Source organism: Pleurodeles waltl, chromosome 6, assembly GCF_031143425.1.
Source record: "Pleurodeles waltl isolate 20211129_DDA chromosome 6, aPleWal1.hap1.20221129, whole genome shotgun sequence".
Lineage (NCBI taxonomy): Eukaryota > Metazoa > Chordata > Amphibia > Caudata > Salamandridae > Pleurodeles > Pleurodeles waltl.
This window is the reverse complement of record NC_090445.1, coordinates 19,315,864-19,341,000: the sequence shown is the minus strand read 5'-3', so window position 1 is coordinate 19,341,000 and position 25,137 is coordinate 19,315,864. Positions and strand designations below refer to the sequence as shown.

The following is a 25,137-nucleotide window of genomic DNA, read 5'->3' as shown; positions in this document are numbered from 1 at the left end:
TATCCTGCCCCCCATACTACACGCAGAACCTCCTATGCAGCCTCCCATACTACACGCAGAACCTCCTATGAAGCCTCCCATACTACACGCAGAACCTCCTATGCAGCCCCCCATACTACATGCAGAACCTCCTATGCAGCCTCCCATACTACACGCAGAACCTCCTATGTAGTCCCGCATACTACACACAGAACCTCCTATGCAGCCCCCATACTACATGCAGAACCTCCTATGCAGCCTCCCATACTACATGCAGAACCTCCTATGCAGCTTCCAATACTACATGAAGAACCTCCTATGCAGCCTCCCATACTACACGCAGAACCTCCTATGCAGCCCCCCATAGTACACGCAGAACCTCCTATGCAGCCCCCATACTACACACAGAACCTCCTATGCAGCCTTCCATACTACACGCAGAATTTCCTATGCAGCCTCCCATACTACAAGCAAGGCACCTTACCAGCCCTCAATATGCCATGCATGACCTCCTAGGCAGCCTTTTAGAGTTCCATGAAGTACCTCATAAGCAGCCCCCAATCCTCTTATGCACCCCCAAGCACTCTAGGCAAGGCCTCCTCTGTAGCCCCAAGTAGTAGAGGCATGGCCTTGTATGCATCCCCAATGATAGTACAAATATGGCCTCCTATACAGAGCCCCAATGCTCCTTGCATTACCTCCTGTGTACTACATGCTGGAGCTCATGGTAACTCCATAATTTACTTTATGCAACTCTTGTGCAGATCTCAATACTCCATGCATAGTCCCCAAAAACTCCAAGCAGGGCCTCCTCTGCAGCCCCACTACTACATCTGAAGCCTTCTGTACTGCCCCCACCCAAATATTCCATGCATGCCTTCTATGCTGCCCCTCAATGATGCACCATGCAGTGCTCAATACTGCATGCAGTACCTTCTATGCAGCCCAACGATATTACATGCATTGCCTCCTCTACCACTCCCACTGATACACCTTGCATTACCTCCTATGCAGCCCAATACTATATGCATTGCCTCCTATGGAGCACCAAGGGTACTACATGCATTGGCTCCTATGCAGCCTAACCCTTATCATATGCAGTACCTTCTATGCAGCCCACTGATACTCCAGTCATTGCCTCCTGTACCACCCCCACCGATACTCCATGCATTGCCTCCTGTACCACCCCCACCGATACTCCATGCATTGCCTCCTGTACCCCCCCCACTGATACTCCATGCATTGCCTCCTCTACCACTCCCACTGATACACCTTGCATTACCTCCTATGCAGTCCAATACTATATGCATTGCCTCCTATGCAGCACCAAGGGTACCACATGCATTGGCTCCTATGCAGCCTAACCCTTATCATATGCAGTACCTTCTATGCAGCCCACCGATACTCCAGTCATTGCCTCCTGTACCACCCCCACCGATACTCCATGCATTGCCTCCTGTACCACCCACGATACTCCATGCATTGCCTCCTGTACCCCCCCACTGATACTCCATGCATTGCCTCCTCTACCACTCCCACTGATACACCTTGCATTACCTCCTATGCAGCCCAATACTATATGCATTGCCTCCTATGCAGCACCAAGGGTACTACATGCACTGGCTCCCATGCAGCCTCACCCTTATCATATGCAGTACCTTCTATGCAGCCCACCGATACTCCAGTCATTGCCTCCTGTACCACCCCCACCGATACTCCATGCATTGCCTCCTCTACCACTCCCACTGATACACCTTGCATTACATCGTATGCGGTCCAATACTATATGCATTGCCTCCTATGCAGCACAAAGGGTACTACATGCATTGGCTCCTATGCAGCCTCACCCTTATCATATGCAGTACCTTCTATGCAGCCCACTGATACTCCAGTCATTGCCTCCTGTACCACCCCCACTGATACTCCATGCATTGCCTCCTGTACCACCCCCACCGATACTCCATGCATTGCCTCCTGTACCCCCCCACTGATACTCCATGCATTGCCTCCTCTACCACTCCCACACCTTGCATTACCTCCTATGCAGTCCAATACTATATGCATTGCCTCCTATGCAGCACCAAGGGTACTACATGCATTGGCTCCTATGCAGCCTAACCCTTATCATATGCAGTACCTTCTATGCAGCCCACCGATACTCCAGTCATTGCCTCCTGTACCACCCCCACTGATACTCCATGCATTGCCTCCTGTACCACCCCCACCGATACTCCATGCATTGCCTCCTGTACCCCCCCACTGATACTCCATGCATTGCCTCCTCTACCACTCCCACTGATACACCTTGCATTACCTCCTATGCAGCCCAATACTATATGCATTGCCTCCTATGCAGCACCAAGGGTACTACATGCATTGGCTCCTATGCAGCCTAACCCTTATCATATGCAGTACCTTCTATGCAGCCCACCGATACTCCAGTCATTGCCTCCTGTACCACCCCCACCGATACTCCATGCATTACCTCCTATGCAGCCCCACCAATACTACATGCATTGGCTCCTATGCAGCCCCACCCTTACTACATGCAGTACCTGCTATGCAGACTCCTAGTCCACCATGCAGGACCTTCAGTGCCCCCTAAAACAGAATGCATGGCCTCATATGCAGTCCCCAGTACCACAAGCAGTCCCTCCAGCACAGCCCCCATGTACTTCACAAAGGACACCTGTGTGCACCATCCCATGCTGCATGCATGGCGCTCCAGTGCAGACGCCAGTACTCCATACAGGGCACTCCAGTGCAGCCTCCAGTACTGTGTACAGGGCACTCCAGTGCAGCCTCCAGTACTACACACAGGCAATCCAGTGCAGCCCTAGTACTCCACACCGGCACTCCAGTGCAACCTCCAGTACTCCATACAGAGCACTGCAATGCAGCCTCCAGTAATCTGTACAGGGTGCTCTAGTGCAGCCTCCAGTACTTCATACATGGAACGCTAGTGCATCTCCAGTACACTATACAGGGCACTCCAGTGTAGCCTCCAGAACAACATACAGGGCACTCCAGTGCAGCCTCCAGCACACCATACAGGGCACTCCAGTGCGGCCTCCAGTACACTGTACAGGGTGCTCCAGTACAGCCTCCAGTACACTGTACAGGGCGCTCCAGTGCAGCCTCCAATACACTGTACAGGGCGCTCCAGTGCAGCCTCCAGTACACTGTACAGGGTGCTCCAGTGCAGCCTCCAGTACACTGTACAGGGCGCTCCAGTGCAGCCTCCAGCACACCATACAGGGCACTCCAGTGCAGCCTCCAGTACTCCATATAGGGAACTCCAGTGCGGCCTCCAGTACTCTGTACATGGTACTCCAGTGCAGCTCCAGTACTCCGTACATGGCACACCAGTACAGCCTGCAGTACACCATACATGGCACTCCACTGCAGTCCCCAGGTCTCCGTACATGGCACTCCAGTGCAGCCTTCAGTGCTCAGTACATGGCACTCCAGTGCAGCCTCCAGTACTCCGCACATTACACTCCAGTGCAGCCTCCAGTACTCCATACAGGGAACTCCAGTGCAGCCTCCAGCACACCATACAGGGCACTCCAGTGCAGCCTCCAGTATTCTGTACAGGGCACTCCAGTGCAGCCTCCATTACCCTGTACAGGGCACTCCAGTGCATCCTCCAGTACTCTGTACATGACACTCCAGTGCAACCTCCAGTACTCTGTACAGGGCACTCCAGTGCAGCTTTCAGTACACTGTACAGGGCACTCCAGTGCAGCCTCCACTACACCATACAGGGCACTGCACTGAAATCTGTAGAGGGTGCTCCAGTGCAACCTCCAGTACTTCATACGGGGCACTCCAGTGCAACCTCCAGCACAACATACAGGGCACTCCAGTGCAGCCTCCAATACTCCATATAGGGAACTCCAGTGCGGCCTCCAGTACTCTGTACATGGTACTCCAGTGCAGCTCCAGTACTCCGTACATGGCACACCAGTACAGCCTGCAGTACACCATACATGGCACTCCACTGCAGTCCCCAGGTCTCCGTACATGGCACTCCAGTGCAGCCTTCAGTGCTCAGTACATGGCACTCCAGTGCAGCCTCCAGTACTCCGCACACGACACTCCTGTGCATCCTCCAGTACTCCATACAGGGAACTCCAGTGCGGCCTCCAGTACACTGTACAGGGCGCTCCAGTGCAGCCTCTAGTACACTGTACAGGGCGCTGCAGTGCAGCCTCCAGTACACTGTACAGGGCGCTCCAGTGCAGCCTTCAGTACACTGTACAGGGCGCTCCAGTGCAGCCTCCAGTACACTGTACAGGGCGCTCCAGTACACTGTACAGGGCGCCCCAGTGCAACCTCCAGTACACTGTACAGGGCGCCCCAGTGCAGCCTCCAGTACACTGTACAGGGCGCCCCAGTGCAGCCTGTAGTACTCTGTACAGGGATCTTCAGTGCAGCTTCCAGTACTCCAGTACTCCCTTGCAGCTGTCTGCACTTCCGCAGAGGACGTCTGTGCTATCAACACCGACAACCCTGCCTCAAAGCCCCCTCACCTGCCCCTGCCCACACTACTCCTTGCTGAGCACCCTTGCAATCTCCCTGCACCCCCTCACATGCCCCTCCCCGCACTACTCCTTGCTAGACACCCTTGCGCCCCCCACACACCCTCACCCACCCCTCCACTCACTACTCCTTGCTAGGCACCCTTGCAATCTCCCCGCACCCCCCCACCTGCCCCTCCCCACACTACTACTTGCTGGGCACCCTTGCACCCCCTCACCAGCCCCTCCCCGCACTACTCGTTGCTAGGCACCCTTGCATCCCCCACCCCCCAACACACAGGTGCTTTTGCAGGATCTTTTGCTGAGATCCCTTTACACTATCCCGGGGGCTCTGCCCTGTCTGGGCAGAGAAGGAACACCTGAGCTCCAGTGGGGCAGAAAAACACCAGCCAACTGGGCCAAGAGCCTCTTAGAAACACAGGGGTCTCAGTGGCAGATGAGGGTTAGGACCACAGGGGTCTCAGTGACAGATGAGGGTTAGGGACACAAGGGTCTCAGTGGCAGATGAGGGTTAGGACCACAAGGGTCTCAGTGACAGATGAGGATTAGGACCACAAGGGTCTCAGTGACAGATAAGGGATAGGACCACAGGGGTCTCAGTGCCAGATAAGGGTTAGGACCACAAGGGTCTCAGTGCCAGAGAAGGGTTAGGACCACAAGGGTCTCAGTGACAGAACCACAGGGGTCTCAGTGCCAGATAAGTGTTATGACCACAAGAGTCTCTGTGCCAGATAAGGGTTAGGACCACAAGGGTCTCTGTGCCAGAGAAGGGTTAGGACCACAAGGGTCTCTGTGCCAGAGAAGGGTTAGGACCACAAGGGTCTCAGTGCCAGATAAGGGTTAGGACCACAAGGGTCTCAGTGCCAGATAAGGGTTAGGACCACAAGGGTCTCAGTGCCAGATAAGGGTTAGGACCACAGGGTCTCAGTGCCAGATAAGGGTTAGGACCACAAGGGTCTCTGTGCAAGATAAGGGTTAGGACCACAAGGGTCTCAGTGCCAGCTAAGGATTAGGACCACAGTGGTCTCAGTGCCAGATAAGGGTTAGGACCACAAGGGTATCAGAGCCAGATAAGGGTTACGACCACAAGGGTCTCTGTGCCAGATAAGGGTTACGACCACAAGGGTCTCTGTGCCAGATAAGGGTTACAACCACAAGGGTCTCTGTGCCAGATAAGGGTTACAACCACAAGGGTCTCTGTGCCAGTTAAGGGTTAGGACCACAAGGGTCTCAGTGCCAGATAAGGGTTAGGACCACAAGGGTCTCAGTGCCAGATAAGGGTTAGGACCACAAGGGTCTCAGTGACAGATAAGGGATAGGACTACAAGGGTCTCTGTGCCAGATAAGGGTTAGGACCACAAGGGTCTCTGTGCCAGATAAGGGTTAGGACCACAAGGGTCTCTGTGCCAGATAAGGGTTAGGACCACAAGGGTCTCAGTGCCAGATAAGGGTTAGGACCACAAGGGTCTCAGTGCCAGATAAGGGTTAGGACCACAGGGGTCTCAGTGCCAGATAAGGGTTAGGACCACAGGGGTCTCAGTGCCAGATAAGGGTTAGGACCACAGGGGTCTCAGTGCCAGATGAGGGTTAGGACCACAAGGGTTGCATTGACAGATAAGGGTTAGGACCACAGGGGTCTCAGTGCCAGATGAGGGTTAGGACCACAAGGGTTGCATTGACAGATAAGGGTTAGGACCACAGGGGTCTCAGTGCCAGATAAGGGTTAGGACTACAAGGGTCTCAGTGCCAGATAAGGGTTAGGACCACAAGGGTCGCAGTGACAGAGGAGGATTAGGACCACAAGGGTCTCAGTGACAGATAAGGGATAGGACCACAGGGGTCTCAGTGACAAATAAGGGATAGGACCACAGGGGTCTCAGTGCCAGATAAGGGTTAGGACCGCAAGGGTCTCGGTGACAGAGGAGGGTTAGTACCACAAGGTTCTCAGTGACAGATAAGGGTTAGGACCACAGGGGTCTCAGTGACAGATGAGGGTTAGGGACACAAGGGTCTCAGTGACAGATGAGGGTTAGGGACACAAGGGTCTCAGTGACAGATGAGGGTTAGTACCACAAGGGTCTCAGTGACAGAGGAGGGTTCGTACCACAAGGGTCTCAGTGACAGAGGAGGTTTCGTACCACAAGGGTCTCAGTGACAGATGAGGGTTAGGACCACAGGGGTCTCAGTGACAGATAAGGGCTAGGACCACAAGGGTCTCAGTGCCAGATCAGGGTGAGGACCACAAGAACTCAGTGCCAGATAAGGGTTAGGACCACAAGGGTCTCTGTGCCAGATAAGAGTTAGGACCACAGGGGTCTCAGTGACAGATGAGGGCCGGAGCCCTCTCAGGTTCACAGAGTTCTTGATCTGACAGGGACACCAGTGAGTTCTTGTCCACACAGCCATGTGTTTGTTTTCAAAGCAGCAGCAGCGCCCCCCCCCCCCCCGCCCCGGCAGAGGCTGTCATCAAACTCACAAGGGGGGCTGGGGCAGGAGGGGGGGCAGGAGGGGGGTGGAAGGGACCGAAGGAACAGAAAGAGAAGGACGGAAAAAAACAGTTAGAAAGTTGGATACAAAGAGGACCCAGAAAAGAGGAAGAAGGGGTGAGAAGGTAAAAGAAAGAGAAGGAGACAGCGAACGAGTGAGAGAGGAGAAGATACAAATAGAAAGTGGAAGTGGAGGGAGGAATGCTGATAAAGTGGAACAAGGACTCTCAAATGAAAAAATAACAATGACCCACGTTATTACATGTCATTGCATAATGTAACCCCGTTACTGCATGTCCTTGCATCACGTGACCCCCTTTACTGCATGTCCATGCATCACGTGACCCCCTTTACTGCATGTCCATGCATCACGTGTCCCCCATTGGTACATGTCCTTGCATCACATGACCCGTTACTGCATGTCCATGCATCACGTGACCCCCTTTACTACATGTCCATGCATCACGTGATCCCCGTTACTGCATGTCCATGCATCACGTGACCCTGTTACTACATGTCCAAGCATCACGTGACCCCTGTTACTGCATGTCCCTGAATCATGTGACCCCTGTTACTGCATGTCCTTGAATCACGTGACCCCCTTTACTGCATGTCCTTGCATCACGTGACCCCCTTTACTGCATGTCCATGCATCACGTGACCCCCTTTACTGCATGTCCATGCATCACGTGTCCCCCATTGGTACATGTCCTTGCATCACATGACCCGTTACTGCATGTCCATGCATCACGTGACCCCCTTTACTACATGTCCATGCATCACGTGACCCCGTTACTGCATGTCCAAGCATCACGTGACCCCTGTTACTGCATGTCCCTGAATCACGTGACCCCTGTTACTGCATGTCCCTGAATCACGTGACCCGTTACTGCATGATTTTCCATTGCATGACCCGAAACACTGTACTTCCTTGCATCACCCGATCCCCGTTATTATATGTCCTTGCATCATGTTACCCCGTTACTGCATGTCCATGCATCACGTGACCCCGTTACTGCATGTCCATGCATCACGTGACCCCGTTACTGCATGTCCATGCATCACGTGACCCCGTTACTGCATGTCCATGCATCACGTGACCCCTGCCACTGCATGTCCTTGCATCACGTGACCCCTGTTACTGCATGTCCTTGCATCACGTGACCCCCTTTACTACATGTCCATGCATCACATGATCCCCGTTACTGCATGTCCAAGAATCACGTGACCCAGTTACTGCATGTCCAAGCATCATGTGACCCCTTTTATTGCATGTCCTTGCATCATGTAACCCCATTACTGCATAGCCATGCATCACGTGACCCCTGTTACTGCATGTACCTGAATCATGTGACCCCTGTTACTGCATGTCCCTGAATCACGTGACCCCTGTTACTGCATGATTTACCATTGCATGACCCGTGGCCTCGAAAGAGCATGTGCATGCATAGCGTGCCGCCTGATACTGCAGGACACATGACCCCACCAACCCGGGATGCCCTTGCATCGATGGTCCTGAGACAGGAATGCCTCGCCTTTTCATACCCCATCCTGCCCAGTAATCCTACAATTTACTGATTCTAGGGAAGGACCCTGTCATTGTGTATCATGTTGTGTTACATTGTATCAGGATGTACAGTATTCACTGTGCATCAGGATGTGTCACTGTGTATCTGGATGTGTTACTGTGCATCAGTCACTGTGTATCTGGACGTGTTAGTGTGCATCAGTCACTGTGTATCAGGATGCATCACTGTGCATCAGTCATTGTGTATCAGGATATCAGTCACTGTCTATCAGGATGTGTCACTGTGCATCAGGCACTGTGTATCAGGATATGTTACTGTGTATCAGGATGCGTCACTGTGCATCAGTCACTGTGTATCAGGATATCAGTCACTGTCTATCAGGATGTGTCACTGTGCATCAGTCACTGTGTATTACGATGGGCCACTGTGCATGAGTCATGATGTATCGGTATGTGTGAGTGTGCATCAGTCACGGAGTATCAGGATGTGTAACTGTGCATCAGTCATTGTCTATCAGTATGTGTCAGTGTGTATCAGTCACGGAGTATCAGGATGTGTCACTGTGCATCAGTCATTGTGTATCAGGGTGTGTCACTGTGCATCAGTCATTGTGTATCAGTATGTGTCAGTGTGTATCAGTCACGGAGTATCAGGATGCGTGACTTGCATCCGTTATTGTGTATCAGAATTTGTCACTATGCATCAGTCATGGTGTATCAGTATGTGTCAGTGTGCATCAGTCACGGAGTATCAGGATGTGTAATTGTGCATCAGTCATTGACTATCAGTATGTGTCAGTGTGTATCAGTCATGGATTATCAGGATGTGTGACTGTGCATCAGTCATGTATCAGGATGTGTCACTGTGCATCAGTCATTGTGGATCAGGGTGTGTCACTGTGCAACAGTCACTGTGTGTCAGGATGCGTCACTGTGCATCAGTCATTGTGTATTAGGATACCAGTCACTGTGTATCTGGGTGTGTCACTGTGCATCAGTCATTGTGTATCAGTATGTGTCAGTGTGTATCAGTCATGGATTATCAGGATGTGTGACTGTGCATCAGTCATGTATCAGGATGTGTCACTGTGCATCAGTCATTGTGGATCAGGGTGTGTCACTGTGCATCAGTCACTGTGTGTCAGGATGCGTCACTGTGTATTAGTCATTGTGTATTAGGATACCAGTCACTGTGTATCTGGGTGTGTCACTGTGCATCAGTCATTGTGTGTCAGTGTGTATCAGTCACGGATTATCAGGATGTGTGACTGTGCATCCGTCATGTATCAGGATGTGTCACTGTGCATCAGTCATTGTGGATCAGGGTGTGTCACTGTGCATCAGTCACTGTGTGTCAGGATGCGTCACTGTGCATCAGTCATTGTGTATTAGGATACCAGTCACTGTGTATCTGGGTGTGTCACTGTGCATCAGTCATTGTGTGTCAGTGTGTATCAGTCACGGATTATCAGGATGTGTGACTGTGGATCCGTCATGTATCAGGATGTGTCACTGTGCATCAGTCATTGTGGATCAGGGTGTGTCACTGTGCAACAGTCACTGTGTGTCAGGATGCGTCACTGTGCATCAGTCATTGTGTATTAGGATACCAGTCACTGTGTATCTGGGTGTGTCACTGTGCATCAGTCATTGTGTATCAGTATGTGTCAGTGTGTATCAGTCACGGAGTATCAGGATGCGTGACTTGCATCAGTCACTGTGTATCAGGATGTGTCACTGTGTATAACCGGGCACCATAGTCTGTGAGGGTGCTGAAGGGTGTCACAGACAAGGGCGCTGGGTACAAGGGGTGGTAAGAGGGTGCCAGGCTACTCTGCCAGGCTGTGGGTGTAGAGAGATGTTCATGCACACAGGGACAGTCAGGGGCACAGAATGTTGTGTATAATTACATGACTAACATTATTAGGAGTTGTGTCAGCAGTGAGGGTGGCGCTTGTGTTATAATCATTGCCTCATTAGTGCCAGGCTACACTCCCAGGTTAGTACCAGCTCACACCATCGTCCTCGCTTTACCTGGTCTCTTCTGTGCCCACTGGACCAACCCATACTTTCTCGTAATCACCCCTCTCCTTACCCTCGTCCACCCCTCCTACCCAGACTGCACCGGGACAGGTGAGTGAAATGCTGCCACAATCTCCACGCATACATGCCAACATTTTACAACTAGAAAGTGGGAGATTTTGAAAAATAAATCGTGGGAATGTATTTTCCCCATTGACATACATTGAAAAAGAGGTCATTTTAGGCAGAGACAGGTAGAATAAAGTCATTTTGGCCTCAAATATTGGGAGTCTCCCGCCTAAATCCGGTCTGTTGTACCTTGGCGTACTCCATGAGGTCAGTCCTGCCCCGGAAGCGATTGTAGAATTCTGGCATCCTCCAAGGGGAGATGATCTGTGGGGAACGAGAGGGACAGTGGTTAAAATGTGGAGCCATTTTAGTAACACAAAATGATGGGGTCCCTGCAGCCTGTGAGGAGCCCACAGAACTCCTGTATCTCACAGATAGCCATGGGCTTTAAACTTGATTGCGCCCGCCTGAGGGAGCCCCACCCCCAAACACCACTCGGGCTGCAGGAGCCCTTGGTATGACCCTGTAGAGAAAGGAGATATGAGGTGAAAGATGGACAACAAATAAATGGTAGGAAAGTTACACCACAACGGAGTAACACGGAGCGAGCATGGGGAAACAGGTTGAGAATAGGGGTGGGCAGAATGTTTCATTGTGCCTGTGGAATTGGCAGAATTTTGGTGACTCTGCGTTACTCCTGTTCTGTGGTGGAATTGTTTTCCAGCGAGGCTCAGGAAGCACGAGTGAGATTGGCTCCCCCTGGCGTCATTTTCTAGTGTGGATGATTGTGAGCGGTCACATTGAGAGGGCTGCTTCTCGAGCAGGTTTGCTGCCACTTGAGTAGATTTTCTACTCGAGCTGCAACAAAATCAACTCGAATAGCCGCGAGCTTTGCACACCACGTGGTGCGACTCGCACTTATTTTTCAGTGCCGCTTTCAGTGCTGACTCTAAATTGTATCGTGAGCAGCGCAGCATCCACATTTCCGCCCGTTGGCGGAACTCCCTGGAAGCTTGCGGACATTTTATGGAACTCCGCGGAATCCCTTGAAGTTCCGCCCACCCCTAGATGTGATAGTGACTATCAGAGTGAGGAGAGAATGGCAGCAATAAAAAAAAAGAGAAATGAGGTGCTGAAAGAGATGAGAGAGGGAAGACAGAGAAAGACGGAGAAAAAAGAAAACGATTCAGTGTGAGGAAAGAGAGAAAGAAGGAAAGAGTGGATGTGACATGAATGAGGGAGGTAGAGATTGACAGACAGAAAGGAAGCAAGGGAGATACTTTAAGAAAGGAAGCGAGACATAGCGAAGGATAGAAACACCAAGAGAGAGAAAGAGAGCTAGAGACCAAAGGAACAGGACACATCAGAAGAGAGAGTGAAAGGGCAACAGAGAGACAATGAGACCGAGACTCTTGGGAGAAGAAGTCTGGAATAGGGACAGAGAGAGAGAATAGGTGGCTGTGGGGGCAAAAGAGTTAGAGCCCTCAGACTTCACAAGAGCGAGAAAAGCTAGAGAGCGGGAAAGGGTGAAAGGAAGTCAGAGAGAGAAAAAAAAGAATTGAGGTTGAGAGAATGAAAACAGTAAGAGAGAAGAAATAAAGTGGATTAGAGAGGAAGAGAGAGCGAGAGAAGACAGAGAGGAGAGTGAAAGATGTAAACCGAGAGGGAGAGAAAAGTTCATTGGTTGCTCCACCTTTTGGCAGAATGTGGACCCCAGCGCTTTAAAAACACGTTCTAGACGTCTGGTGCGCGTAGAGCGGGCCCCTCCTACATGGAGTCTGACTCCACCCCCTTTGCAGGCACCACCCCCTCCTCTACCAGCCCCATAAAGGTCCAGGGCGGGGGCAGAGTCATCTAAAAGGGATGGACAAAGTGGGCAATGGACCAGGGCCCCCAGTTTCCAAGGGGGGCCCTGAGAAAATGAGTTTTCTCTCTATGTTGCCCCTGTTTATTCCACTTCTCTATCTAAACCTCCCTCACTCTCTGCCCTCCACTACGCTGACTCTCTCTCTACCCAGTGTCATCTTTAGGATTTTTGGGGTTCCTGGCAAGACAATAATTTAGTATTACTTGACATCATGTGAGCTTGAATTAACAGGACCTGTTTAGTAAAAATCAAATGTGCCACATAGTTGGGGTTCCAAAATAGGTCTTACCGGGAGCCTCCAAAATCCTTAAGATGACACAAGCCGGGGGGGTACTAAGCTGATCTCCTGGGCAAGGTAGAGGGCAGAAGGTTGGGGCGGGCACCAGTTAGAGCCCCCTAAGTAAGTGAACGCTAAGGAAGGCTCTTTACAAAGCTAGACTGATCCCCTTTCTGTTGCTTGTTGCTATATTTGGGTACTAAACTAGTGAGGTGTAACCAATGATCAGACATTGTTACCAGGTTTAAAAAGGACGAAATAATGACGTAATACTGTTACACAAGGTGCCACATTATGCCACATAATGTGGCCTTTCTTACCGCATAATGTACTAAACCTTGCCGCATAATTTGGCCCTTTCCTGCTGCACAATTCCAGTGGCTAAGGACCCTCCCCGGTCTTCCCTGCTCTTCGGTCCACACAAGGCTCTCTGCACCTCCACAAGCAGCCACGAGAGGGCGCCAGGCCACAACAAAAGGCTAAACTGCAGCTTGTGGGGTGTGAAGAGAGCGCCCAGGAATTCTGCTCCATGCTCCCCAAACCCTTGGACCAGTAGACGGCTTCTAAGGATGCTGATACCCCACTTCCCCCCAGCCCACCTCCCCCCGGGACCGTCACTTACCCCAAAACCCACTCAACCCGTAACTATAGGGACTGGGCCTTACCTTCACCTCGGGGTACAGCGCGTAGCAGGTCAGCTCAAACCGGATCTGGTCGTTGCCCTGTGGAGGAGGAAGAACATGTTACATGTGGGACACTGGCATGTCCATGCACTGCAGGGTGATGGTGCAGGCGGGTGAGAGGGGCTGGGGCAGGGAGAGGGGTCCTGGGACCCTCTACAAGGGACACGCTGATGAAATGCTGAGCAGGTGAGAAGAGGGTGAGCTGTCCTGGGACTGACCAACGCCTCACCCGCGGGTGATATGCTGAGTATGTGAGGTGAATAGGGTGAGCTGTCCTGGGACTGACCCACGCCTCACCCGCGGGTGATATGCTGAGTATGTGAGGAGAAGAGGGTGAGCTGTCCTGGGACTGACCCACGCCTCACCCGCGGGTGATATGCTGAGTATGTGAGGAGAAGAGGGTAGAGCTGTCCTGGGACTGACCCACGTCTCACTCGCGGATGATATGCTGAGTATGTGAGGAGAAGACGGTGAGCTGTCCTGGGACTGACCCACGCCTCTCCTGCTGATGATATGCTGAGTATGTGAGGAGAAGAGGGTGAGCTGTCCTGGGACTGACCCACGCCTCACCCGCGGGTGATATGCTGAGTATGTGAGGTGAATAGGGTGAGCTGTCCTGGGACTGACCCACGCCTCACCCGCGGGTGATATGCTGAGTATGTGAGGTGAATAGGGTGAGCTGTCCTGGGACTGACCCACGCCTCACCCGCGGGTGATATGCTGAGTATGTGAGGAGAAGAGGGTGAGCTGTCCTGGGACTGACCCACGCCTCACCCGCGGGTGATATGCTGAGTATGTGAGGAGAAGACGGTGAGCCGTCCTGGGACTGACCCACGCCTCACCCGCGGGTGATATGCTGAGTATGTGAGGAGAAGACGGTGAGCTGTCCTGGGACTGACCCACGCCTCTCCTGCTGATGATATGCTTAGTATGTGAGGAGAAGAGGGCGTGAAATGCTAAGTATGTGAGGAGAAGAGGGTGAGCCGTCCTGGACTGACCCACGCCTCACCTGCTGATAATATGCTGAGCAGGTGAGAAGAGGGTGCGCTCTTCTGGGACTGACCCACGCCTCACCCGCTAAAGACACGAAAGAGGCGTCTGAGAATCCAGGTGAGTGGCGAAATGGATCCTGGTTAGTGCCCTGCGGTGCTTTAAACTGAAACAGAGAAGTGCAGGTATTCATTCTTTAGAGTACCTGTTTGACACTCTCCCATTAAATGTACTGCAGCAGTGCTGAGAAGTGTCTGTACTCTCCCATTAAATGTACTGCAGCAGTGCTGAGAAGTGTCTGTACTCTCCCATTAAATGTACTGCAGCAGTACTGAGAAGTGCTGGTACTCTCCCATTAAATGTACTGCAGCAGTGCTGAGAAGTGCAGGTCCTCTCCCATTAAATGTACTGCAGCAGTGCTGAGAAGTGCCTGTACTCTCCCATTAAATGTACTGCAGCAGTGCTGAGAGTGCTGTACTCTCCCATTAAATGTACTGCAGCAGTACTGAGAAGTGCCGGTACTCTCCCATTAAATGTACTGCAGCAGTACTGAGAAGTGCCGGTACTCTCCCATTAAATGTATTGCAGTAGTGCTGAAAACTGCTGGCACTCTCCCATTAAATGTCTACTGTGGCAGTACTGAGAAGTGCAGGTACTCTCCAATTAAATGTATTGCAGCAGTGCTGAGAAGTGCAGGCACTCTCCCATTAAATGTACTGCAGCAGTGCTGAGAAGTGTCAGTACTCTCCCATTAAATGTACTGCAGCAGTGCTCAGAAGTGCTAGTACTCTCCCATTAAATCTACTGCAGCAGTGCTGAGAAGTGTCAGTACTCTCCCATTAAATGTACTGCAGCAGTGCTGAGAAGTGCAGGTACTCTCCCATTAAATGTACTGCAGCAGTGCTGAGAAGTGCAGGTACTCTCCCATTAAATGTACTGCAGCAGTGCTCAGAAGTGCAGGTACTCTCCCATTAAATGTACTGCAGCAGTGCTGAGAAGTGCAGGTACTCTCCCATTAAATGTACTGCACCAGTGCTGACAAGTGTCGGTACTCTCCCATTGAATGTATGACAGCCATGCTGAGAATTGACGTTACTCTCCCATTAAAGATAGTGCAGCTCTGCTGAGAAGTGCAGGTACACTCTCATTAAATGTAGATGTGCCAGTACTCTCCCATTAAATGTATAGCAGCAGTGCTGAGAAGCACAGGCACTCTCCCTTTCCAATTAAAAAGTACATGCACCTGCCCAATTAAAACACTGGTGCACTGGGAATGGTGTCATTTTACAGAGTTATGTGGCCCAGCCTATGACAGCAAGGGTTGCGAATATGTACGTCATTAGGTAAAAGATGTAATGCACACAGAAAGACAGGCCGCTGCACGCAGTACATGATAAGCTGCGGTGCTGATGAGACCCTGGGCTGGTTGTTTGTGACACTCTGGGTGACATATTTATTTACATTTGTGAAGAATAGCCATTTGTGACATGTTAGAGCCGATAACAGTCACCGGCGACCACTGAGTTATAGAGCATCCGCTGGGTGGGTGTCCACAGTTGTGCGTCAGCACGCTGAGGGTCACAGGGAGCTCCATCTGGGCCAGGCCGTGTGGGGTTTTGGGTAAGGGCGGCCCCTTCAACATCACCCTATGTGACCTGCGCACACAGGACCTGATTCAAAAAGGTAAACTTAGACTTTTGGTCTAAACTTAGACGAAACGTCTACGTTTATGATTCTGGGAATTCACAGAGAGCATTTACGAGTAGTATCTCTAGGTCCGCACTCGGGGCAGACATCCGCCCCATAAATGTTGTAAGTATTCGTAAATGCTTTGGATGTACAGGAAGGACTGGAGGGCCAGCCGCTTTCATCATTCTGCGCAGTCGGGATGGAGCCTTCATCCTCTGCACATTCAGGGCACTGGGGATCCAACCAGTGGGGAAACTGGGCCCCGTCAGGAGACTGGCACCTGTGCACAGTGTACTGTGCTGAGGGGGCCCAGCTGCACCGCAGGGGCCTTTGTTACGCCCCTGAATCCAACAGCCAGCTACCTACATTCTCCATACTCTTGCTTTCAGCAACAGAGAGGCAGACAAGTGTGCTAAGAGAATAAAACAGATTTCAAAGGCTGGCTTCTGGCGCCATCTGGCGGCCACAGGAATAACACCCGCCTCACAGGCTTCAAAGATTAAGAAATGGCTCCAACCGGAAACCGCACAAGACCCCCTGAGTTTTGGTGGACTTGAGACAGAGGTCGAAGTAGGTAGGATCCTGTGAGAAAGTAGCCTCTTTCTAGCCTTGTTACCCCCACTTTTGGCCTGTTTGTGAGTGTATGTCAGGGTGTTTTCACTGTCTCACTGGGATCCTGCTAGCCAGGGCCCAGTGCTCATAGTGAGAACCCTATGTTTTCAGTATGTTTGTTATGTGTCACTGGGACCCTGCTAGTCAGGACCCCAGTGCTCATAAGGTTGTGGCCTATATGTATGTGTTCCCTGTGTGGTGCCTAACTGTCTCACTGAGGCTCTGCTAACCAGAACCTCAGTGGTTATGCTCTCTCATTTCTTTCAAATTGTCACTAACAGGCTAGTGACCAATTTTACCAATTTACATTGGCTTACTGGAACACCCTTATAATTCCCTAGGATATGGTACTGAGGTACCCAGGGTATTGGGGTTCCAGGAGATCCCTATGGGCTACAGCATTTCTTTTGCCACCCATAGGGAGCTCTGACAATTCTTACACAGGTCGGCCACTGCAGCCTGAGTGAAATAACGTCCACGTTATTTCACAGCCATTTTACACTGCACTTAAGTAACTTATAAGTCACCTATATGTCGAACCTTTACCTGGTAAAGGTTAGGTGCAAAGTTACTTAGTGTGAGGGCACCCTGGCACTAGCCAAGGTGCCCCCACATTGTTCAGGGCCAATTCCCCGGACTTTGTGAGTGCGGGGACACCATTACACGCGTGCACTACATGTAGGTCACTACCTATATGTAGCTTCACAATGGTAACTCCGAATATGGCCATGTAACATTTCTATGATCATGGAATTGCCCCCTCTATGCCATCCTGGCATAGTTGGCACAATCCCATGCTCCCAGTGGTCTGTAGCACAGACCCTGGTACTGCCAAACTGCCTTTCCTGGGGTTTCACTGCAGCTGCTGCTGCTGCCAACCCCTCAGACAGGTTTCTGCCCTCCTGGGGTCAAGCCAGGCTTGTCCCAGGATGGCAGAACAAAGGACTTCCTCTGAGAGAGGGTGTTACACCCTCTCCCTTTGGAAAATGGTGTGAAGGCAGGGGAGGAGTAGCCTCCCCCAGCCTCTGGAAATGCTTTCATGGGCAAATTTGGTGCCCATTTCTGCATAAGCCAGTCTACACCGGTTCAGGGACCCCTTAGCCCTGCTCTGGCGCGAAACTGGACAAAGGAAAGGGGAGTGACCACTCCCCTGACCTGCACCTCCCCTGGGAGGTGTCCAGAGCTCCTCCAGTGTGCTCCAGACCTCTGCCATCTTGGAAACAGAGGTGCTGCTGGCACACTGGACTGCTCTGAGTGGCCAGTGCCACCAGGTGACGTCAGAGACTCCTTCTGATAGGCTCCTTCAGGTGTTGCTAGCCTGTCCTCTCTCCTAGGTAGCCAAACCCTCTTTTCTGGCTATTTAGGGTCTCTGTCTCTGGGGAATCTTGAGATAACGAATGCAAGAGCTCATCCAAGTTACTCTGCATCTCTCTCTTCACCTTCTGCCAAGGAATCGACTGCTGACCGCGCTGGAAGCCTGCAAAACTGCAACATAGTAGCAAAGATGACTACTGCAACTCTGTAACGCTGATCCTGCCGCCTTCTTAACTGTTTTCCTGGTGGTGCATGCTGTGGGGGTAGTCTGCCTCCTCTCTGCACTAGAAGCTCCGAAGAAATCTCCCGTGGGTCGACGGAATCGTCCCCCTGCAACCGCAGGCACCAAAGAACTGCATCACCGGTCCCCTGGGTCTCCTCTCAGCACGACGAGCGAGGTCCCTTGAATCCAGCAACTCTGTCCAAGTGACTCCCACAGTCCAGTGACTCTTCAGTCCAAGTTTGGTGGAGGTAAGTCCTTGCCTCCCCACGCCAGACTGCATTGCTGGGAACCGCGACTTTTGCAGCTACTCCGGCCTCCGTGCACTTCTGGCGGAAATCCTTTGTGCACAGTCCAGCCTGGGTCCACGGCACTCTAACCTGCATTGCACGACCTCCGAAGTTGTTCTCCGGCGACGTGGGACTCCTTTGTGCGACTTCGGGTGAGCACCGTTTCACGCATCCTTGTAGTGCCTGTTTCTGGCACTTCTGCGGGTGCTGCCTGCTGCTGAGAGGGCTCCTTGTCTTGCTCGATGTCCCCTCTGTCTCCTGACGCAATTTGCGACATCCTGATCCCTCCTGGGCCACAGCAGCATCCAAAAACACTAACCGCACAATTTGCAGCTAGCAAGGCTTGTTGGCGGTCTTTTGGCAGGAAAACACTTCTGCACGACTCTCCACGGCGTGAGGGATCCGTCCTCCAAAGAGGAAGTCTCTAGCCCTTGTCATTCCTGCAGAAACCTAAGCTTCTACTGTCCAGTAGCAGCTTCTTTGCACCCACAGCTGGCATTTTCTGGGCATCTGCCCATCTCCGACTTGCTTGTGACTTTTGGACTTGGTCCCCTTGTTCCACAGGTACCCACGACTGGAAATCCATCGTTGTTGCATTGTTGGTTTGTGTCTTTCCTGCAGAATTCCCCTATCACGACTTCTATGTCCTTTGGGGAACTTTAGTGCACTTTGCACTCACTTTTTAGGGTCTTGGGGTGGGCTATTTTTCTAACCCTTACTATTTTCTAATAGTCCCAGCGACCCTCTACAAGGTCACATAAGTTTGGGGTCCATTCGTGGTTCGCATTCCACTTTTGGAGTATATGGTTTGTGTTGCCCCTATCCCTATGTGTCCCCATTGCATCCTATTGTAACTATACATTGTTTGCACTGTTTTCTAAGACTATACTGCATATTTTTGGTATTGTGTACATATATCTTGTGTATATTTCCTATCCTCTTACTGAGGGTACACTTTGGCATATTGTCATAAAAATAAAGTATCTTTATTTTTAGTATAACTGTGTATTGTGTTTTCTTATGATATTGTGCAAATGACACTAGTGGTACTGATTAAACAAACACACACTAGGATAAAACATATTTTGACATGGGACTTGTAGTTTCTCCTCAGTATTTCTTTTCACAAAACGCATAGTCTATTTAAAGCACATGGGATGTACCAGTTATGGGCAGATTGTATGGTATGAGGAAAACGCACAAAAGAGAATGAATCTAAAATTCACTTACAAATAAGGCAACTTTATAGGAGGTTGGTATCTGGGAAAGTGGGGACAGGCTGGACTGATTCAGCTACATGCTGAGCAACAGAATAATTGAAGTGTTCTCTCACATGTGATGTACCTTCAGCCAGCCCTATCAGCCTTTCAGAGACACCCATCATGAAGCATCCATTTATATTGTAATGAAACATTGCTATAGCACTTTCTGTCGCTCTTGGCCAAGCCTCAAAGCACTAGCCAAGAGGATGAATAAATAGGACCTCGTCTTAGAGTGCATGGATGTGGAAGGGTGTTGATTGTGGTGTCATATAAAGTGCAGAGTATTAATGTCATGCGCGGGTGCCCTGAGTGTGGGCTCCAACCTTGTCACATCAGCTTGCAATCACACCTAACAATGAGCTGGTACACAAAAGTTGATGTGTCATTCATGGTATCTGTGTAGCTTTTTAGGAGAGCCCTGGTCTTTGTTGGTGAATACCAGTAGCTTTGACTTTCAATATTCTGTCTGTCTGAATGGCAGGATAAGAGAAGTTGCCTCCTAAATGGAATATGGTTGGAGTTGTCCAGGAGCAATATTAGCCAGGCTGCTTGAGGCACTGTTACTCCACCAGTAATACTTTATGGAGTATGCCCAGTTGTGATAGGAGTCCCAACCTCTGGAGGCACTGCTACACCTCCAGTAAATCACTTTATGGAGTCTACCCAGTTGTGATGGGAGTCCCAACCTCTGGGGACACTGTTACATCTCCAATAAATCACTTTATGGTGTATACCCAGTTGTGACAGGAGCCCCAGAATCTGGAGGCACTGTAACACCTCCAATAAACCAGGTTACGGAGTCTATCCAGATGTTTTTGGAGCCAAACCTCTAGAGGCATTTTTACACCTCCAATAAACCACTTTATGGAGTCTACCCAGTTGTGATAGGAGCCCGACCTTTGGAAGCATGGTTACACCTCTAGTCAACCACTTTGTAGAGTCTACCAAGTTGTTATAGGAGCCCAAAACATCTGGAGGCGCTCTTACACCTCCAATAAACCACTTTATGGAGTTTACCCAGTTTCGATAGGAGCCAGATCTCTGAGGTGCTGTTACACCTCCAGCAGAACACTTTATGGGGTCTACCCAGTTGCAATAGGAGCCATATCTCCGGGGCACTATTACACTTCCAATAAACCACTTTATGAAGTCTATCCATTTGCAATAGCAGCCTGACCTCTGGAGACCCTGCTGCACCTCCAATAAACCAATGTTTGGAATATAACCAGTTGTGATGGGAGTCCCAACCTCTGGGGCCACTGTTACATCTCCAATAAATCACTTTATGGTGTATACCCAGTTGTGACAGGAGCCCCAGAATCTGGAGGCACTGCAACACCTCCAATAAACCAGGTTACGGAGTCTATCCAGATGTTTTTGGAGCCAAACCTCTAGAGGCATTTTTACGCCTCCAATAAACCACTTTATGGAGTCTACCCAGTTGTGATAGGAGCCCGACCTTTGGAAGCATGGTTACACCTCTAGTCAACCACTTTGTAGAGTCTACCAAGTTGTTATAGGAGCCCAAAACATCTGGAGGCACTCTTACACCTCCAATAAACAACTTTATGGAGTTTACCCAGTTTCGATAGGAGCCAGATCTCTGAGGTGCTGTTACACCTCCAGCAGAACACTTTATGGGGTCTACCCAGTTGCAATAGGAGCCATATCTACGGGGCACTATTACACTTCCAATAAACCACTTTATGAAGTCTACCCATTTGCAATAGCAGCCTGACCTCTGGAGACCCTGCTGCACCTCCAATAAACCAATGTTTGGAATATAACCAGTTGTGATGGGAGTCCCAACCTCTGGGGCCACTGTTACATCTCCAATAAATCACTTTATGGTGTATACCTAGTTGTGACAGGAGCCCCAGAATCTGGAGGCACTGCAACACCTCCAATAAACCAGGTTATGGAGTCTATCCAGATGTTTTTGGAGCCAAACCTCTAGAGGCATTTTTACGCCTCCAATAAACCACTTTATGGAGTCTACCCAGTTGTGATAGGAGCCCGACCTTTGGAAGCATGGTTACACCTCTAGTCAACCACTTTGTAGAGTCTACCAAGTTGTTATAGGAGCCCAAAACATCTGGAGGCACTCTTACACCTCCAATAAACCACTTTATGGAGTTTACCCAGTTTCGATAGGAGCCAGATCTCTGAGGTGCTGTTACACCTCCAGCAGAACACTTTATGGGGTCTACCCAGTTGCAATAGGAGCCATATCTCCGGGGCACTATTACACTTCCAATAAACCACTTTATGAAGTCTACCCATTTGCAATAGCAGCCTGACCTCTGGAGACCCTGCTGCACCTCCAATAAACCAATGTTTGGAATATAACCAGTTGTGATAGGAGCCCAACCTCTGGAGGCACTGTTACACCCACAATAAACCACTTTATGGAGTTTACGCAGTTGTGATCGGAGCCCCAACCTCTAGAGGCACTGTTACATCACCAGCAGACCACTTTATGGAGTCTATCCAGGTGTGATACTCTGGAGGCACTATTACACCTCTTGTAAACCACTTTATGTAGTCTACCCAGCTGTGATAGCAGCCTGACCTCTGCAGGCACTGTTACACTTCTAATAAATCACTTTATGGAGTCTCCCCAGTCTAGTTGTGAAAGGAGACCCAACCTCTGGAGGCATTGTTACACCTCCAATAAACTACTTTATGGAGTCTATCCAATTGTGATAGGAGCCCCAAACTCTGGAGGCACTGTTACCCCTCCAATCAATCAAAAAAAATTATAGAGCGCGCTACTCACCCGTGAGGGACTCAAGGCGCTTGGGAAGGGTCAAGGGGGGGTCAAGGAGGGTCACTGTTCGAACAACCATGTCTTGAGGTTCTTTCTGAACAGCAGGAGGTCTTTGGTTTTGCAGAGGTTGGTGGGGAGGGAGTTCCAGGTTTCCAATAAACCACTTTATGGAATCTACCCAATTGTGATAGGAGCCCCAACCTCTGGAGGCACCGTTACACCTCCAATAAACCACTTTATGAAGCCTACCCAATTGTGATAGGAGTCCCAAATACTGGAGGCACTGTTACACCTCCAGGAGACCACTTTATTGAGCCCACGCAAGAGCAATAGAAGGCCCAACACCACAAAGGCACATTTAAACCAGGGAAAGTTAATTATCTCATATTGTGGTGAAATCCAGCTTCACTGCATGCACTCTCCTCCTGCATCCACGCATGTCAGACTGCAAAAAGCAAGCCAAACATATGCACTGTGTCAATGCCTATTATTAGTATCAGGTAAATGAGTAACAGCAATGATAATGCTGAGAATTTAAAATGTTTCCATGCCGAGGAAAAAGTCTGTGATTAAACATTGCTAAGGTCTGTGTGGGGTAGAGGACTTCGGAGTGTCCCAATCACTCCCGGTCTTCCCTCTACATCACTTTCGTCTGAGGTCTCTTTCAGACCCTTGTGCCCTTTTCATTCTCACATATATTTTAAATCCTCTGCCTGTTTATCTCACACATCTCTCTTCATCTTCACCTTTTCACTCCACCTGCTTGTGTCAGTTCCCCTTTACCATGCCTGCTCTCTCGTTCGTTCGCGTTGTCTGTATTCTGACAGCTGTGTCCCTCCTTCACAGACTGCCACATACAACGGTAATTACAACTGGCCCATATGTGACCACTGCTCAGTTTGTTCTGCTGAGAGGCCAAGGACTGGATGATCATGTAGTCTGAACATGTTTACGACTCACTGACCGACACTGTGAGAAACTTTCACTGCCTTCAGCCTCAGATCTAGAGCACTCAATCATGCCCCATCACGAAAACCTATAGACACTCGCTCAAACGCCTAGAGGTGACTCACATCACAGTATATGCCACACAAGTCTTTTATGTTGAACAAAAAAAACTACAGAAAGGCAACATCTAGAGAAAACAAATCAACTCAGGCAAGGCAAGTATGTGAAATGTAAATAGGGACCCCATCGCTGATATAAAATACGTTAAGGGTTTTTATGGTCATTTAAAAAAAATTGATCAGTGTTTTTGCTTGTAAAGTTGAGGATATGAACATAGGGCCTGGTATGGACCTGTTATAAAGTAGGTTTTTAGTTACTGCCGGGTAAGAGGACTTGCACGACCCGTTGCACTTAAAACCCCAAACGTGGCCGGCATGGACCGTACCATCTGATGTTTACTGTCCGCACAGCAAGCAGAGAAGGCAGGGTTTTCCTTAGGATGGAACACCCTGCAGAGAGGACCCACTGAAGCACAGGGTGGGTGATAACAGACCCGGCCGCGCCCCCATTGTGACTGCCCTGTCACTGACACGAAGTATCCCAAGTAGAAGAGGGGGAAGGTTCAGGCATATGTGAAACAATACAAATCACATACATATGTGACCCTTAATTTGTGGGTGGGCCTTGGGCGGGCCCGAAAGTTCCCTTGAGAGAGCCTGGCCCTCCTCTAGAACTGGGCCTGGCAGGATCTGTTGGGAGCTACCTTCCCAAGCATTTCTTTTTTATCTTACTAAAACAGTACCCATGCTTTTTGTGGAAAACAGTTCCTGAGGAGGTAATGATGCCTTTCAGATCCCTCAGGTTGGAAGAAGACGAAGAGGTCTGCTGTGCTGAAGGGTGAGGCAGCTACAGAAGAAACAAACTTCTCTCTATGGTGCCTGCTGTTTGGAAGAAACGTAAATATGTGAAGCTGATTATCCAGCAAATCTAAAGGGCCTCCTGGGAACCAGAATAGGCTTTAATAATTGGTATTGTGTGACACATCATAGTATCAAAGAGTACATTTTGTTGAGAGGTCCTGTAAGGGTGTTAACGGTTCTGGAACGCATCCATGAATAGGAAACTTATATAAAAGGGTTGTAGTAACAGCAGCCTGACTGCTAGTACTAAAATATAACTTTTGAAAGCCCTGCAAGCTTTTAAACACTGAATCTGTTTGCGCATTTTGCAGCTGCGGAGCTTGTACGGTCTGGAACCTAGCGTGTACAGCGTGCAATACATCTGTTAACCTGCAACAGCCTTGTGCCATGTGTACTCCTTTTTTAAATTGTTGGCTTATATATTCACAGTGCTTTCTGTCACATGGTGGGACATCATGGCACTGTAAATATACCTGTCACCATTCCCTAGCGCGTCAACCCAGATTTCTCCGGTTAGACACATGGGGCCTGTTTTAGAGTTTGGTGGACGGGGTTACTCTGCCACAAACGTGCCGGATATCCTGTCCGATGTATTACGAAAACATGATATCCTATGGGAATTGTAATACGGTGGCCGTCATGTCTGTCACATTTGTGATGGAGTAAC

General features: G+C 50.1%; 1 protein-coding gene across 1 annotated transcript in view; it reads right to left on the bottom strand.

The window, feature by feature from the left end:
* ASS1 (argininosuccinate synthase 1) overlaps nucleotides 1–25,137 on the bottom strand; it is a 271,201-nt gene that overhangs the window by 179,922 nt on the left and 66,142 nt on the right. The window contains exons 6-7 of the mRNA XM_069237057.1: nucleotides 13,438–13,494; nucleotides 10,878–10,952 (exon numbers count right to left, since the gene is read on the bottom strand). Of these exons, the coding sequence (XP_069093158.1) occupies nucleotides 10,878–10,952; nucleotides 13,438–13,494 (132 nt within the window). The remainder of the gene's footprint in view (nucleotides 1–10,877; nucleotides 10,953–13,437; nucleotides 13,495–25,137) is intronic.